The sequence below is a fragment of the Macrosteles quadrilineatus genome, unplaced genomic scaffold (genome assembly GCF_028750875.1).
Source record: "Macrosteles quadrilineatus isolate MER2022 unplaced genomic scaffold, UCM_ALF_1.0 Scaffold_4__1_contigs__length_99947679, whole genome shotgun sequence".
NCBI classification, from domain to species: Eukaryota; Metazoa; Arthropoda; class Insecta; order Hemiptera; family Cicadellidae; genus Macrosteles; species Macrosteles quadrilineatus.
Genome location: NW_026542597.1, coordinates 77,155,637 through 77,174,557, shown reverse-complemented (window position 1 = coordinate 77,174,557; position 18,921 = coordinate 77,155,637). Strand labels below are relative to the sequence as shown.

Here is an 18,921-nt window from a genome sequence, read left to right as displayed (position 1 = left end):
TTCCCGTCCTCGGCTTCGCCTCGTACGTGAAAATAGCTCTCACATACTCGGCTTCGCCTCGCACGTGAAATTGGGGTTCCCTGTGTTCGGCTTCGCCTCACACAAAAACTTGGGCGCGCGACGGAAAATGCCACTTTCGGTCCTAGTAATGAAATATACTAATATGGCCTAAATTCAAATTCACAACTCTAAAATGACCAAGTTTAAGTGATTGAATGTTGTCCTTAGCCAATTCCTTAAAATTATCTTAAGATTCAGGGATAAAGTAAATTTAAATTACAAATAATTCTAATAAATACACTTTATTAGAAGTATACAATGTGTTACAAATATATACATGGGAAGATTTCAACCACTGCAGCAACAGCTCAGCGATTGGTTTATGTAAAAAACACGCACAAATACATCTAGAACCTGAAATGGCAAAAGAAAATAATTAGTTGGACTAGACCTATTTTGGTGAAAAGAATATCACACAGTAAACTTTTAGATAACTAGTGCACACTCATTTCTCTTCTTACAAATCATTAACCCCTTACATAATTATAAAATCAAAGTAATTTCAAACAAACCAAACTTCTGAACTAAACCTAACACTACATAAAAAGAATAATTTAAATTTTGAGCCAGCACAAATGGAAAATATTAAGTACAACACATCAATGTTAATAAAGAAAGTAAAGACAATTCACAAAAACAACATTTTTACTCTCTTATGTTTGTTCTCTAGGCCAGATTTGTCACTTTTGGTCCCAAGTTCTTATTTGGTTAAGTTGCTAGAACTCTCTGATTTATTTTCTATTTTACTTTCTATGTCTGTAACACAAGCCACTAGCAACTTACCTAGAGAGCTGATGGATTAAAACTTGTCCACCAACTGAAGAATGTGCTGCTGTTCCATCTCCTTCCATTCTGAATCCCCTGCGTCGCCCAGGTTTCCTGCATACTCTGCAAGAAAACACTTAAGGTTAATGGAGAAAACCTGCAAAAAGGAATACAGTAGAGTCCCGCAAACTCGGCGTAATGTGGACTGCAAGGGTGCCGGGTTATTGTGAACTAGGGTTAAAAATAAGAACAATACGCAGTTTTTAAGCTTTTTAACCGCCTTTTTTTATTATATTTATATTACAAGTCAGTATTAAGTCGTCAGATTTATAGTAAAACAAATCCTTAGTACCAGTTGCAAATAATTTGACTTAAGCTGGCTTGAGTCCATGATCAACTTGGACTCAAAAAAATCAGTAATTTTCTGAGCCAGGTGATGGCCGAGTTATCTAGACTGCCGGGTTATCAGTGCCGAGTTTGCGGGACTCTACTGTAGTGGGAAAACATTTATTTTGAAACTTTGAAAACTATTGAGTGTACATAATGAACCTTTAGTAAAGGCTTTTAAATAAGTTAGTGAATCTTAGGAAGAACAGTTTTAAAGTACTACCATAGCGGAACACTACTGCACAATTAGAATTATTACATGTGATATTGGCTGATTTAGTTGTCAAAGCGCTCCATCCACTAAGCTAAACTGCTAAGCTTTTTGACTGTCCTGAGGGTTCAAGTTGAAATCCAGTCCCCCAGATCAACTGTCTTTTAGCTCTGTGATAATGCCTGGACCGTTGACTCGGAGCCAGTCTATAGATAAACCTATTTAACTTGAAAATTTTGTAGCCTCCGAAGAGGAACACTTTCTATTGTGTTGGAGAAATCCCTCTACAAAAGCCCATACATTTTTTTTTAAATTACATGCGATTAAGCAATAGGACACAAAAAGTAAACAATGTGTGTCTTGTTAAGCAAATAATGAATCGCTCATTTACGTACAGTGATTCATTCCATTAATTGAAATTAAAGTTGGCAAAATTATTTTAACAAATTTCAGACGTTGCTAATAATCGTAGAACAGATAAGTAAGGTACAGAGGAAATATTAAATGGTACACTAGTGGTGTCTAGCACTAGTACTGGTGTCAAGGGGAAAGGCCAACACCGCCCCGCCTTGCTCTCATTGTACTACAACGCTCAAGGAAACCCCTGTGCCCTATGATAGAAATTTCCGCACAGTGCTCGTCATTCAAGCTTTTCGTAGTGTACTGCATCCAGCTAAATTATTGACTTGTGGATGCTAAAGTAGACCTCCCATCTATATGGACCAGCTGCAGGCAAATTATTTGGATGAAACATAACCACTTACAGTGTGTGCTGTCAAACAAAACTCTATTTTCTTCCTATTTATTAATTATTTGTTTGGCTTAGTTAAAAAGTTGGCGTATTTGACAGAAATCAGCGCACTCTGTCGGTGGCTCCTACTGTACATCTACTGGTTACAACTTTAACACAGAAATTAGATCTGTTGTCTAGACCTACCTCTCATTACGTGACGTATAGTCTTCAGTGAGCCGCCTCTCAAGTTGATTATCTGTACAACTCGCTGCTTTATACTAGTGATGCCCGATGTGCACACTTCCAGTACTATGTAGTCTATCAACTGTAGAGTAAACAATCCACCTTCCAGGCGCTTCAAATAGTTCTCATCTTCATTCTCCTCGTCGTTACCCTGAAAATAAACACAATTTTATTATATTAAGGGTTTATTCTAGATTAGTTAACTATTTAAGGTAGAAATATCAACAGTAAGGTCATATATTTTTGTTGGTTAAGACATTTCTAGATGCAGTTTTATTGTATGGTTTTATGAAAGCTGTATTTTTGTTATCATTTGATTATCAATTACTGTGACTCAGTAACGTGTTACCTTCCGCTGACTGTCCAGTGTGGCGTCTACCTCCTCTACTTTGTCCAGATATTTGAAGTGCAACTCCAGCAGACGGTCGACCTTCTCGTGATCGTTCTCTGTAAACTTGCTGAGCAGCCGTTGTCTTTGTTGGCCTCTGCAGTTGTGCAACATGCTGGCGATGATTGATACAACATGTTCTAGAGAGAAGACAGCACGAAGATGGTGTTACTACTTCATTAAAAAGTCAAATGTAAATATTTATCTAGTAAATTAATTAAGAATTATAATGTACTTAAATATTTTCAGGGCTCTTGGTTTGTAAAACTAGTATTTCGAACCATCCCGGTTAGATTTCCAAACTTCTCTTGGAGAAATGGTGTTGAGGAATGATTGATTCTTGATAGTTTGTAACAAAAATCCTGATCAGCTACATACTGTGTTTGCAGTAAAATCAAAATTGGAAGGCAATATCATGGTCATCTATCGCCATTGGTGACATCAAGAATTTTTGATAGTTCAAACTTTGCATACGGCTTCCACAATCCTGAGATTCCTGCCTTAAAAAACTTTAAAAATCCTGTCAGAAAAACCCCAAAAAAATTTAAAATTTCCCAAATTTTCAGGTTTTTAACAATAAAACTTTATAATATTCTGTCATATATCTAGCCAACCCCTGATCCAAATCATCGCCCAAAATATATACACATCTGCATTGAAAACCCGTCATTTCCAAGTAGCCTATCAACGGAGACATTGTATTATTTTTTAATCAAAACCTACCCTCGTGTTCTTCAGTGGTCAGAACTCTCTTCCTGTTTTTCTTTGGTGTTTTCATGAAGAGAGGGAAGATGGTCCTTAGTCCGAGGATGTCTACAAACTTGTTACAGTTGTCTTTTCCATCTGGCCCAGACATTGCGTGGTTCAAAACCTTCAGGGACCCGTTGCGGCTCAGCTTTTTCTCCCTGAAATGAAATAGTATGCAAAAAACTTTGAAAAGGAAAATTAACATTCAATAACTTCTTGATCAGCATTTCATACGTTTTATTAAATTACCTAGAAAAAACAAAAAAAATGTCTTTTAGTTTTTTTCAAATATTCCTACCGAGTATGTATCGTTCCTGTGATTTGATTGCTGTGGTATAAGATATATCTACTATTTGCTTATTGAGTCCGTTGCTAGTTTTATCCATATTCAAAGAAAGAGTGAAACAATAATCATCCACCCAGCCTAATATGATTATTTATCTAAAACCAATCCTATACAATTGGTAAAATACAAACACTATAGGCCTATAGATGTCTATTTAAATACTAGGACTAGGACACATTACCTCAACATGAGATTCATGAGCTGCAGTCCTTCACCTCGCAGGAACTTATCCTTGTTGGCAGTGATCATGAGAGAGGAACAAAGACAGTCAAACAAGTTCTCCATCATCTCAGCCTCTTCCGTTGTCTGCGGGTCGTGTCGCTTGTAAAACTGGAAAAAGGGACAAGTTGTTATGCACTTTCATTTTGTTTAGAAACGTAACTCCTAATGTAGCACTAGTTAAAGGGATCGAAGTCATTAAAATATACTCAGTACCGTACATAAGTTGTTTACCCTCAAATTTTAATTAGCTTGAACCACTAAATTTAGCCTTTATGACAAAAGGCATAGTAAATTAAATTATGACCAATAGTATTTTCTTATTTAAATAAAAGTATAGTGCTAAAAAGGTTGTTGCATTAAGTTTGGTTTACCCAAATCTGCAATAAGACCTACATTTGTCATTTGGCTATCAATGATTTATGCAATCCAACAACAATGTCGCAGTTAGACAGTAACAATCCCAGGATTTTTACCAATCCTTAAAAAAACTTAAATATACCCCCAGTGCAGCAAACCTGCAGACTAAGTGATTTTATAATTTCCTGATTTAATTTCCACTAAAATATTTTATTTTCGTACATTAGGTGAGCACTATAACCGCTCAGCTCCCAGCTAGGTAGATTTAGAACCTTACTAACTTATTATTGAATTGTATAAAAAGGAGGATAGCATTTAGCAGACAGAATAGAACACAACAGAAGAGACACTGAACACACAATATTTCGTCCCCTCGGGGACTTTGTCAAGTGTAGAGAAAGTGATAGAGTTTTTACAAATTGGCCGCTGTCAATGCTGTCATGGCTGTTAACAAATGTGTAACAAAATGTATGTCTCTTTTGTATCTTCTATGGCATACCTGCACTTCTTAAGTAAGTTCGTAAGTTAGCTGCTATCCTACTTATTCTACAATTCAAAATCCTGGCCTAGAGCCTTTCCTTGAACAAAACTAACCTTTGTAACCAGTTTCTAGCTTACTTCATCCACCTTAATAGACCATAGGTTTACTCCAAGAACTCACCGCAAGCTGTTGTAGCAGAACGTCAATGCCATCCAATGTCCCCAGCAATGTCTTGTTCTCTGGTGAGTTTTGCAGCAAGATGGACAGAATCTCGCTGACGTACAACTTGTTGGCATCAAACGGAGCTTTCACTCTGAGTCTCTTCAGCAGCCAAGTCAATAACCCTTGTTTTGCCACGTCCACCACCACCTCCGGCCGGAACTCCATGATGTTCTCGAATATCGCTGCAATAGTAGTTCTGTATTATTTCCTAATTGAATTTATAGTTCCAAATAGGTTACCTGACGTACGATGAATAATGGTTTATAAAAAAACCCCTCAATAGATATATTGCTACAAGTTTGCCAAAGACTGTTTACTGCAGGGGTACGCACCACAGGAATTTTTGGGGGGGACTTATTTTGAGATTTTTGGGGGGGATATTTTTTTGCTAGCTGTCATAATGAATGTATAGTTTTGTATAAGCAGCCTGAAAAAGTGTTTCTAAGTAGCTCACTATCACCACCAACAACATTTTGCCATTCGTAATTAAGATAGCTTCTAAGAATGGTAAAAACGGACCTTGCCAGGCAATCCTTAATATACCAGTGTCGAATTTTACTTGCTACATATGTTTTGGTGGTTCTTTAAGGGTGGGCTCTACCTCAGCTCGGAAATCTCAGAACGATGTTCGAAGTGTCCGCCAGACTGCGCCGTGTCGGTTCAACCCAGTTGGAGGGGAAGGGGTGGGAGGAGCTAGGAGGTTCGCGAGTTGACTGCCGCTCCCCGCTAGGCAGTGCAGTGCCCTGCGGAGCTCCCGACGCACACACGCGCAAGCGCAACCAGGTTGTTACTCGTGCGTCCGCCCGCATATCTTTTGCTTCTGCTCAAACCTCCATCATGCCCTGCCACCGACACTCACTGGCAGCAACGTGACGTTCGCTATCGCTCCCATAAGCTTATACAGTAAAAAGTAAAACATTCCTAAATATTGAGTCTTGTTTGAAATTGAATAAAAATAAAATACTTTAGTTATACTTTGTAAAGTATCACTACATTAAATTATAGTAATATTAAGTTTTTTTTTAATCAACTGTTATAATTATTTATTTTCTTTTGTTGATGTTTAAGATTTTCATTATTATTTAACTCTATTCCAACTGTAGCTACACCGTAATGGGCACAGATTCAGTCATCTCACACATTCTTGGGGATTATAATTATGTAATTAATGTTTACAAAAAAGGCAATGGTGATATGAAAACTTCATTTTTATAGTATCTTTTATCACATGAAGAAAAAATCCATGCTCAATAATATAAATATGATTGTTCTTCCCTTTTTCTGTGTCCTATACTGTAATGTACTTTTTAGACGATTCGTTGACTAACATACGTGGCGAGTCTTGTTTACCTTTTTAATGTTATCTCGCAAATAACGTCATAGCAACCTGTTACATACATACGCTACAACATTTTTTTTTTTTTTTAACAAGTATTTATTTACAATCTATTCTATATTAGAATAATAAGTAAATTTTATAACCATTTTAACATGCGTTAGTTACACTCCATCAAGTGCACTAACATACAAAACTTTTTAACTAAAAACGATTTGGAAGGTCTATTGGATTAACCCTTTTGAGCCTATATGTAGCTTCACTATTGTCGAGGAGGTTGACTGCCAGGAAATTTGGATGGGTTTATAATTTTCTTTGGTATTTTTCACTTCGTTTCTTTATTTCTTCTTTAACATAGGGTAATTTTGTATCTTGATGAATTACTTTATTTGTGACAAACCAAGGTGCTTGTAAAATTTTTCTCAATGTTTTCGATTGAAACCTTTGAACTATTTCTATGTTTGAGTTGGAAGTGGTTCCCCAGAGTTGGATACCGTAGGTCCAAATAGGTTTCAATATAATTTTGTATAAAAGTAATTTATTTTCAACAGATAATTTTGAATTTCGACCAATGAGCCAATTTAGTTTGTTTGTTTTTAAATTTAAATGAAGTCGTTTGTTCCAAATGTGTGAATGCCATTAAAGCCGTCTGTCGAGATGCATACCAAGGTACTTAACTTCGTTGGATTGTGGAAGCATGACATTATTCAATGTTACTGGGGGACAAGTTCTTGTAGACATAGTAAATGTAACTTGAACGGATTTTGTTTCATTTACTTTAATTTTCCAATTCTGTAGCCACTGAGACAAATCGTCTAATGCAGCCTGAAGGTTTGATGATGCCAGAATAGGATCCTGATTTGATGATAAAAAAGCAGTGTCGTCTGCAAATGTTGCAACCGTAATACCCTGAGTACTTGGAAGGTCATAAGTGAACAAAATATACAAAATAGGTCCAAGAACACTGCCTTGTGGTACACCTGATTCAATTTCATGCACATCTGTAACTATATCTTGATATTTAATTTGAAAAAAGCGTTTGGACAAATACGATTTCAACACTCCATAGTATGTATGGGGCAGCAAAGTTTTAATTTTGAACAATAATCCTGTGTGCCAGACTTTATCAAACGCCTGGGCTACGTCCAAAAAAGCAGATGAACAAAAACGTTTATTTTCAAGATCTTCCTTGATTACATTCACTATTCTATGCACTTGCTCAATGGTGGAATGCCTTCGGCGGAATCCAAACTGATGGGAAGGCAACAATTATTTTTCATCAATTATAATTTGGAGTCTTTTTAAGAAAAGTTTTTAAAAAACTTTAGAAACCACAGGAAGAAGAGATATAGGCCGATACGAGGATGCTTGATTTAAAGGTTTACCAGGTTTCGGAATAACAACAATTTGTGAAACCTTCCACTGTATTGGGAAGTATTCAAGGCGTAAAACTGCATTGAAAAGTACTGTAAGGAAAACTATTCCTTTTCTAGGAAGCTCTTTCAACACTTTACCTGTTATCAGATCATAACCGGGGGCTTTTTTGCCGTTTAAATAAAACGCTACAACATACGCTTGTAAATTTAGTTACCCATCCTTCGTAATGTAATGACTATTTAATGTGTATTGTGATAATTAAATGCCAGAAACTTTATATATGGATATATACTGTATAATAGTTAGTTATGAATTAAATATTCATAAGTAATTATAGTAACTAATAAATATTGAACAGTAAATGTTGAATTTTACTCTTGTTTGCATACAAAGTAAATCTGGAAATAAACATCTGGTATTACCAGAGGACTTTGGCAACAATTCGGTAATATAATTGACTATTGGATACTTGTATTCATAGTCAAAGGTACTATAAAACGAGAGTAGAATGACGAGAAATATATTTGTACACAATATTGCATATTGCAAAGCTAATAATGAAAAATAAATATTACAAAAAGAGCTAGTATACTGAGTACATTCACGTTATATAAATATTACAAAATAAAATCCAACACAGTAGGCCTAACGGCTGGTGACGGCTTAAAATCTGTCCCTAACAGGAAGTCCCCTAGGATACCTTGGATCTACCAGTTCCGGTAAAATACATTTGTTGTGAATAGTTGTGAATAGTGCTTTGTGAATAGTTTTGCTGCGACAGGGTATTTTATTTGTAGACCCGAGTTATGACTTGTAGTGGTTTTTAACTTGAAGTTGAATGGCTGAGTGGTCAATAGTCTAGCTAGAACATTTGAGGTATCAGATTCAAGTCCCCAACTTGGAGGGGTTAATTACAAAAATTTAAAAATGCTGTTTTAATAAAACAGTACTATTGAGTACTGGTTTTCTAAAAAAAAACTCTTTATTATGGTTGTTATTAGAACAATCTCATACCCGACGTTAATAAACAAACTTATATTTTGGTAAAGTTTTAAAGCTGAATCTGTGCAAGCAAGTTGCGTTGGCTGAGTATAACTGTTTACAAAGAGGACAGTATACTCATCTATTTACTTATTTAATACGCAAGCAGGTTTTTTGTGACAATTACTCCTCCGAAACTACTGAACCGATTTACATGTTTCTGCAGTGTTGGGTAGTAGCAAACTACAAGTAGCAACGCTACTGTAGTTTGCTACATTTTTTGTAGCAGTAAATGTAGCATTGCTACTTTTGTAAAACTGTAGCAAAGGCAGTAGCATGCTATATTTGTAGTAGCAGTAAATGTAGCATTCACTACTTTTTTACGCTACTTTTTACAACAACGATATGTTTTTCTTTATCAGTACTTAGTAAATCACAGTATGCTTTATTAATTCATGATTTCAAGTCCGTAACCTGTTTTCTTAATGTTATATTTTCAACATGTGTTTTTAACAACCAGCTCATGTCTCTTGATAGACTACTGAATATGTTTGTCTGTAAAGTTTGGTTTAATATATTTTATTTTTAAACTATGCATAATTTAAGTGAGACATTTGCCAATTTATTTACGGTAATAATATTAAGTTACCAGTATGGTAGAGAAGTTGTTTTTTTTTTTTTTTGGAGGTTAAGGATCACAGCTAAGGGGTCGTCCACATATTATTATGTAACACGTTTTTGCCATTTTTAAACCCCTCCCTCCCTTCCTGAGGCTGCACAATGCAAGCCTAAATCCCTCCTCCCACCTCTGTAAGAAATTTTCTTAAACCAGGTTGTGGGGTATGAAATCTTAAATCTATGAAATTTTCTCTTATACAGTAGTAAACATTTTTTTATTGTTTTAATGTTATCAATTAAAAAAATTAATTATAACAAACTTAACACTTTATATGAACACAATATCTAAACAGATGATTTTTTGTGAAATTTGGTACTAATCCATTAAATCTCCAAGCGTGTTTTTTTTAATATTTTTTAAAACTTATTTTTAATGGTGATTTTCACATAAAATAACGGAAAAATCCGATTTTCTCAAAAACGTCCAGAACGATTTTGAGAAAAATTTAGTATGTTATAGTCTTTTAAATTCTAAACAAAATGGCACAAATACCATTTCTGTAAAAATTACGGTTCCAAAGTTATTGTAACTTATTTATTTTCCCATAAAACAAAAAAAATGGATTTTATAAAAAAGGCCGGTTTGATTAAAATTAGTACCTATATTATGGTCCTTAAAATTTTGAACCAAATGGTACAGATCCCATTTCCGTAAAAAGTACGGATCAAAAGTTATGTCTTATTTTTTATTACCGTATGTTATTTCTCATAAAAACCCCAAAAAATAAAAAATATCATATTTTAGGAAAAAGCCGGGTTTGATTGAAATTAATGTGTTATGGTCCTTATAATTCTAAACAAAAATATAGTTCAACCCCCTATTGTAGTTGTTTGCTGATACCGTTTATTTTAATGATTCATTACACTCACATTCTGAAAACTAGTGTTTTATTATTAAAAATGAAATGTAGCAAAAAAGTAGTTTGCTACAATTTGATTGTAGTTGTAGCTGTAGCAGGCTACATTTTGTAAAAATGTAGAAGTAGCAAAAGCAAGCTACATTTAGAGAATTGCAGTTGTAGCAGTAGCAAGCTACATTTAAAAAGTAGTTTACCCAACACTGTGTTTCTGGTGTCATTGGAAAGAGCCTAACGTGAAGTTGTGCAGGAAACTTTCTTTTTAGGGAAATAATTAGAGAGTGAGGCCCTGGCACCCTTTAAAGTTTTGTATTTCTCCATAAAATTAGCATGGGAAACAAAAATTTTTATAAAACTCCAGCTGTTGTCAGAAATTAAAAATGAGAAGAAAAACCTATGTAAATTGTAAACCGTCAATAATTTTGCTAATTTAATAGTATGAAATGAAATATTCACTATTTGAATTTGGGTTTGCATAAATATTACAATGGAAAAAAGCGAGAGAGCTGATTTACATTACTCCTGATATACTGAAAACTGTGCTGCATTTCTTAGTAATCATTGAACGAGCCGATTTTCAACTATGGAAACATAGGAAAGTTATATAACACCACCAAGGTGAAGAAATAGAAATAATGTTAAGAAGAAACAAGATCAGCTTTTGAAAAGTGATAAGATATTTATAAGAAATGTTGATTCTATCGATCTCTTATGTACATCTTAAAAATGTTATAATCTTTGAGTAGAATCTATTAAAGTAATCAGAAATTATGACTGTTATTTGTTTTAAAATAACGCCTGTATATATAGCAATTGCTCGAATTCCAGCAGCAGGGACACTAGTATGCGTAAAAACGGCGACGACGCAAAGATAGAATAGAATCAACCGAGAGGAGGGGAAATATCGATCGATGGCTGTGGTGGGAGTGCCGACGACAGGTTGAGCCGTTGGCCGCATGGCCGCGCCACTGCACGGCGCCTTGAAGAGCGCTTGCAAGCCTTTCGAGTCTGCGTGATTACATAGTTATCATTCAACTTTTTAGTAAACTAATTCCAGGTTCTTGTTTTTAAGAATCTATTGCACGTCTCCCGGTTTTTATTTTTTCTCTAAAAATTATTTTTATGTATTAAAACTCATGATAAAGAACGCCTCTTTTTACATTTTTCACCAACCTTTGAGCCCAAATTTTTTAAATTATCAAAATTTTAAAAAACGGGAAACCTACAATAACATTTGACGGAAAATATGACACCAAGATCTTTTAAATCGGTTCACAATTGGGGCTACAATCAGGAAGAACTAAAACCCTTACATTTGCGCGCGCCAGACGGGTAGAGCGCACCCTTAACTCCACCATCGTCAGGATTTAAAAAAAATATCCACTTCTGGAGGTGTCGTCAGAATACGACAAACATTTAATACAAAACACGAAACGATTACAGATAGGCCTGTCAATTCGTGCGTTGCCGTCGGCAGGACTGGAAATAAGTAAAGTAAACTGAATCAGGTTCAGGTTATGACGGACCGACGTGGTCTCTGGATTGTCGTCTGCGTTTTCAACAGCTGATATTGGACTATTGTAGTGACTGAGAAGTGTTGAAAATATAATGGGATTCATAATTAATTGAGTTTTTTCACTAAAAAACTTGTGCTATCAATAGTTTTATGTATATTTCAAACTCCTCAAAGTATTTAATAAATTTCATTTTCTGCAGTAATGTAGAATGTCGAGACCATCCAACATTTAAATTGGTTATTATTGTCAATAATTTTGAATGGAAAAATAAATTATGAATCCCATTATATTTTCAATACTCTCCTCCGTCACTAGAATTAGTCCAATTTCAGCTTTTAATAACACAAACACCAATCCATAGAGACCACGTCTTTCCGTCATTACCTGATTCAGTTTACTTCCAGTCCTGCCCGCGGCAATATATACATGCGTGAATTGATAGGCCTATCTGTTATCGTTTTGTGTTTTGTGTACATACGGATTGTCTGACAAGATGCGTTTCTATCATTATTAGTCATAACAAGCAATCCTGGGGCTATCAAAATGAAAATGATTATAAGATTACTTTGTCACAAAAACCTTTTGTACTGGTGTGGTGGCAATTATTAAGAGATGTTGTGGGTATTTTGCCCGGCGATTTTTTTGTAGAAGGCAGCCTGGGAGTGGCGAGCAACAAGTCTGTCTTATTTCGTGACTCTGCCTATAATTGTGAAACAATAATATACTTTTTGCCAAAGTATTATTAATGCACTTAAAGCTGTTTGAATTCTTAAGCCCTGTAAAAATTAACGCCACCTAATATATTGTACAGTTACAGTACTGTGTTGGAGTAGAGTAATTCACCGAGTAGGCCTATATTGTTGTACGTTTTAAAGACGTTGTCTATTGCAATACTGAGCACACATATTGGCTGACAGTACAGATTCTGAATTGTAAATTGAAAAACTTATAATTCGTCCATTAGTTAGATTTATATTGATGTATTGTTAAATGACGTTTGATATTAAACATTTAATTTTGATTATCAGCAAGTTTGTTTTTCGTACCTGCTCAAGTTTACTAAATACTTTAAATGCTTGTTTTATGAGGTAAAGGGAAAATTGTCAGATAAATTGGTGAGGGGAGGGTAGGTTTAAATAGACGGCAGCATAAATTGGGGGGGGGGACTACTCCTTTGGCTTGGGGGGGGGATGGGCACCTCTGGTTTTCTGATAAATATAAATAAACAGTTATATGTTTAAATTGTTTTGTTAAAAAAAAAAGAATAATTTATAGTGTTTTTTTTTTATGAAAGAAATAAAGAGGGTGGTTTTTGTTAACATTTAATTTGTCATTTCTAAAGTTTAATCTTGAGTAATCGTCCGTGATATCATATTAATTGAATCATGTATATTGACGATTTCAAACCTACAATGTTAGTACTTTTATGTTAAGGATGTAACACAAGGGCCTATGTGTAAAGTATGTTCAAGAATATCATGTTTACTGAATCGTAGAGAGTTCACTAAGACAATTAATTCTCCAAGCAAATATTCAAGACCATTAGAATTGAGGATCTTGCCAACTCAAATTTTCCTTGGTTCAAAGGCTGTTAGTGACAGTGAAATATTCTTAACTTGCATGTATATTACGAGTTTCTTCCACAGTGGACTCTTTCCTATTCACATAAGCTTGCTATCCTAACAAGAATACGGTAGGCCTATCATATTTTTTTATTAATACTTTATATAATTCTCAGGGAGTACGGTGGGTCAAAAGGTGGAATATATCTTTAAATTTAGTGACGAGGTTGGTTGTTAGAAAATTACTGAATAATAAATCCTCTAGGCCTAGTCTAAAGTAATGTGTAAAACGGTTCCGAGCTAGAGCCTATACGTCCTAGGATGTGAAGGTGGGATAAAAAAAAACTCTATAGGTAAAACAATTTTTAACAAAATAAACTAGTGTACTACACGTTGTATCTGGGAATCCTCAAAACAAAACTATCTGTTCCATTGGGTTACCCAAAGTATTATGGACGCCCTCAGCTTCTTCTTTTACGGTCTCGTCCAGTCTCTCGAGATTCTGAGTCAGAAGAGCGCAGATCTGTTGGTTCAGAAGAGCATCAATCAATGCATCCGCTCCTTCCTGGCTCTCATGCAAAATGTCCACATCCGTCAATTCCTGCAATCAAAAGCATCATCTAACACTTAAACAAGCTACAAGCTAGACAATATAGCACAGAAAGTTAAAATTAAACATAGGCCTACATTATTTTATCCCTCAATGACCTAAAAGAAATTATCAAGACGAAACAAGTAGTACTGTAGAAATAATAAATATGGTCTTTAGAATATGTTCGGTAAGTTAACAGGAAATCAACATACTTTCTCTTGCTTAGTTCTAAAACTGGCAAAACTATTTTTCATTCATCAATTGTTGGCAAGGTCCAAAGCTTTAGAAAGATAATCTAATACAATTGCTCTATGAAAATAATGATAGCACATATGAAACCATCGCACAGTTAATATTTTCATTTGATAGCGATTCTAAGTATTTGGAAGCACAAGGATAACTGGATGATGGCTGTGCTTTAATTTTGTTGGATAGGTTTAAAACCTCTTCAAACTCTCATATGATATGGAGCTTCCAAGTGGTCCAACTATTCAAAACAATCTTTCTACGGTCTATAATTTTCAGTTGTGCACTCTTGTAATATAAATTCTGGGGTATTTGTGACACAAAATTACAACCATTAAAACAATAGAGTACTTAATCTGAAGTCTTTTGTTCATGGAACAGATATTTTTTTAACTTGCTGGGGTATAGGGGTAGGAATCTGTAAAAAAAACTCACAGACAAATTAGCCCTTTCAGTGCTAGCTCAATAATTCGTATTTCGTAAGACTTTTGTTTTCCTTTTAATTCCATTACCTATGTTGTTGAATTGTAACTGTATTTTTGTCACTATTTTATTAATTGGGATAATTTGGAATAATAAGACAATAACAAATATCTATCAAAGAAAGCCCGGGTATTTTTAGTAAACATTAAATAAAACTTTTTTGTTGTTGTAAATTTCCAAGTTTTCTTATAAATTGTAATGTTCTGATAGCATTGTTTGAAACCAAAATCTCATAAAATCTACATTCGGGAATACGAGAGTCTGCAGTTGGCGTCAGCCAATCAAAAGGCAGGGCTAGTGCGACATTGCCATATCGCCTGTTGACAACACTAATTAAAATATACCAAGCAATATTTTCAAATCAGCTGGTATTATTAGATTTGGCAACAACCAATTTGGCGGTCCTCATTGACTCCTTCGAAGTCACGTGGTAAATAGGCGTGGAAATGATCTTCCTCTCTATACCTTAGAGATTTTAGTAAACACTGATATATCGTCCGCATAGTACTCAAAGGGTTAAGAGGTAAGAACGTACATTTAAAAAGCCTAAACAAAAAATAGTCAACATTTTTGGGAACTTATTCTAATAGACCTAATCAATATTTGATTTAATTTTTTTTTAAGATTGTACCCCTATAATAAAAGATTAGGCCTATCTCAATAAGTGCGGTCTATTCGGTTTTGACATACCTGTAACAGGTCCACAATTGAGACAGAAATGTCCGTGTTCTCGTGAGACAACAGTTCCAACATGGACGGAACAGCGTTGAGTTGAACTACGATTGGATACAGATCTGGCACCGTAGCAACGGCATGCATCTCCTGCAGAGCTTCATGCAACTCTATCTCTGCCTCCATGAACCTGGAAAAACATTTCAAGTTCAAGCAATAAACCATGTTGTATCAATGAGTCTACTTTGTAGTAATGTATCTGCAGTTGAATACACCACAATTCTGCATGATATTGATATTAGAAAAGGGATTTCAAATTTGTTTGGCTACAATTAGGAAATTTGATATATTGATTCAAAATGAAACACTTACTTTTCAGGCATGTCTGGAAACTTGATTCTCATCTCCTGGTTCCTTAGAGCTCGCTTCTCAAATTGAAGAACCATTCGCTTCAGAGTGGCTTCGTCTAGTACTTCTCCCTAAATAACAGATCAATAACTTTTTTGTAAGTGAGGGGGTCGAAAAAAAAATAACACTAGGCCTGATGATGACTTTTAAACTGTTTAAAAAAGAAATGTTTCTCTTACCTCTCCATGACTTTCCACCAGCTTCATAATGGCATCCTGTTGTTCTTCTTTTGCTTGTCGCTCAGCTTCTTCTCTTTCTCTCTCTAATCTTATTTGACGCTCCAATTCAAGCCTTTCTAATTCAGCTGCTCTTGCTTTCTGAAGTTTTCTGATTTTACGTTGTCTCTCATACTCGGTTTCATCAGGCTCTTCGGCTTCTTCCTCTGGCAAGGGACGTTTTGGAGTGTTTGGAGGCTAAATGAAAAATCAGTTAATTAGGCCTATCAAGAGAGGGTAGGCTTTGTAAAATTATTATAACTTTCCAAAATTGTTTATAGATTCAAAAAGTTTTTATTAATCTAGAGCATTTGAAAGAATAAAAACAAACACCAAGAAAACGGGACAGTAGCGTCATCCTGTAATTCAGCTGATTGGAGGTCACGATAGATTTATAGGCATACTCCCTGGTGTGGATTAATTCTACATGTCTACACTAGTGAGTACTACGACCATCCACATTACTACCCTGATAATTAGACCAACTCGTAGATTACAAGGCAAAAAAGTTTCGGATTACATAATAAACTGTCCCTTAGTTGCCATTGGCTAAAGGCCTAAGGGCTTATTAATTAAAAATTCTGTATAAGGTACATTTCCGCCGTTGTGTCTTGAATTTCATAATTTAAAAAACATGGTTACAACTAAGGGACAAGCCAAACACGCAACTAGACATGTATTTGGCAACATGCAGTTACAAATGCCCTGTTGATTCGGGTAGCCTAAACTTGCTAAATTTCGTACATTTACCTTAAAACTAATCACTTAAAAACTATTTGATAGGCTACCAATATTTGATTTGGGTCTATACACCTTGTAAGCTTATGGCCAACTAATAGGGCTAGAGCTTAGGGTTGATATTGGCCTACCATTAGTTCTAAGGATAAAAATACAGAGGGTAAAAGGAGGTAGCCTACTCATATTTTTAACTATCCAGACATAGCCTAGGCCTACCTTGTAAGACAGAAGCTCACCAATATCCATTATGAATTACCTTATGGGAAATACAATTTATATGATTTTGTAAAATAATTAAACAGTTCGACAGAAAAAATATTGTACAATAATTGATTAAATAAACTATATTCAATTAAATTTTACAAACTTTTGAGGTTAGGTTAGATAGAATGGCAATAACAGTTTGAGTTTACTACTAACTTTAATTAAATTGAACTTTACTTAACTTATTCTTATTTTAATTTTTGCTTTTTCTTTCTATTCAATTAAATTGAAGTGTTGCCAACAAATAGAAAAAAAGAAAAATATGTCAGTGAGAATAGACTATAGTTGGATACATTGAATATGAAACACTCAATTTATCTACTACAAAAATAACTTTCCCTGAGGTCCCGGGTTCGATCAAGGCCCCACTAGAAAAAGTTTTACACAGCTTGTTCAACACTTTGAAACAAATGGTCTGTTTAGTGACTCACAGTATGGTTTTAGGTCTGGTAGAACCACAACTACTGCAGTTCTCAAACTTGTCACTGAGGTAGTCGATGCTTTCGAAGAGGGGAATTCAGTTGCACTCACCCTAGCTGACTTAAGCAAAGCTTTTGATTGCGTCTCCCACATTCAACTGCTAGAAAAGTTACATCTATATGGCGTTGGGGGGCCAGCACTGCTTGCCTTTAAATCCTACCTCCTAAATCGAAAACAGATCATGGCAGTAAAAGGGGCAAATTCACAACCATTGCCGGTTAAACATGGCGTGCCCCAGGGATCTGTGTTGGGCCCTGTGCTATTCTTGGTTATGGTAAACGACCTCGGACAGTTAGGCAACGTCTTGCTTTTTGCGGACGACACGACTATCTTTGCGGATGCAAGCACTCCTGAGGAAGCCAGGGCCAAGGCTGTACAGTCTTTCGAGAAAACCAAGACGTGGTTCAAAGCAAATAAGCTTTGCCTAAATGAAACCAAAACGCAACACATGACCTGCAGTCTAGCTCGGAATCCCATCCCTGATAACCTGCCTGAAGTAAAATTATTAGGCTTCATAATCGACCCCAAACTCACCTGGGAAAAACATACCATGAAAGTGTGCACCAAGCTATCGAGGACATTGCATCTCTTTAGGAAGCTCAAACCTATGCTGACAAAGCAATACCTACTGACTGTCTACTTTGCTTTGTTCCACAGCCATATCAGCTATGGGTTGGAGGTTTGGGGCCATGCAGCTGGATGTAAGGATATACTTTTGTTACAAAAGAAGGTAGTAAGACTTATTTCGTCCGCTGACTACCACGAACATTGCAGACCTCTTTTTAGTAAACTCGATATCCTTACAGTATACAGCCAGTACATTCTAATCACCCTAAACAACGTAAGAACCAACATCTCTAGTCTTGCATTGAGAGAAGACCAACATGATCACAATACAAGGTAAAAATCCAACCTTGATATCCCTTTCTGCAGACTAAACAAAAAAAAGGACAGCTTTCCTATGTTGGCAATTAGGATGTACAACCGACTGCCACTGTACTTTAAAAACCTTGAGGCCTCAGTTTTCAAAAACGAACTGAGGGAGTGGCTACTGGCAAGACCCTTGTACTCCCTAGATGAGTTTTATAAAATTTGCGTCTAACCTGCCGCCAAACTTGTAAATATGTATATAAATATTATTATTATTATCTTTATTTGACTCAGTCTATCCAGCAAGAGCTGGTCAACGACGTCGAGGGAGTAAGTAAGTAAGTGGTTCCATCCCCGCCAAGTCACCAATGGATTTTATCTAAGTTATAATGCCGCAACCCCTAGGTCTAGCCTGAAGTAATGTGAAAAACAATCCTAGGCTCGTGCCAGAGATAAAAAAAAACTACAAAATAGCTCAAATGT

General features: G+C 35.5%; 1 protein-coding gene across 2 annotated transcripts; it reads right to left on the bottom strand.

The window, feature by feature from the left end:
• Positions 1 to 283: 283 nt before the first annotated feature.
• LOC128992690 (beta-catenin-like protein 1) lies at positions 284 to 17,226 on the bottom strand. Of its 2 annotated transcripts, none has more exons than XM_054416394.1 (12): positions 17,041 to 17,226; positions 16,051 to 16,284; positions 15,836 to 15,942; positions 15,482 to 15,653; positions 13,912 to 14,071; positions 5,121 to 5,344; positions 4,062 to 4,210; positions 3,511 to 3,692; positions 2,749 to 2,927; positions 2,361 to 2,550; positions 844 to 948; positions 284 to 414 (listed from the first exon to the last, which is right to left on the bottom strand). In XM_054416394.1, the coding sequence occupies exons 1-11, from the start codon at positions 17,068 to 17,070 to the stop codon at positions 860 to 862; spliced, it is 1,716 nt and encodes a 571-aa protein (XP_054272369.1). In that variant the 5' UTR covers positions 17,071 to 17,226; the 3' UTR covers positions 284 to 414; positions 844 to 859. The 2 variants fall into 2 exon arrangements, with proteins under 2 accessions (XP_054272369.1, XP_054272370.1); XM_054416395.1 differs by having other exon boundaries at positions 284 to 416; positions 848 to 948.
• Positions 17,227 to 18,921: the final 1,695 nt, after the last annotated feature.

Coding starts and splice junctions, on each gene's coding strand:
- LOC128992690 (XM_054416394.1), bottom strand. CDS start 17,070: ATGGATATTGGTGAGCTTCTGTCTTACAAG. Junction 15,943..16,050: donor TGGTGGAAAGTCATGGAGAG/GTAAGAGAAACA, acceptor TCTGTTATTTAG/GGAGAAGTACTAGACGAAGC. Junction 949..2,360: donor TATACGTCACGTAATGAGAG/GTAGGTCTAGAC, acceptor GTTTTCTTGCAG/AGTATGCAGGAAACCTGGGC.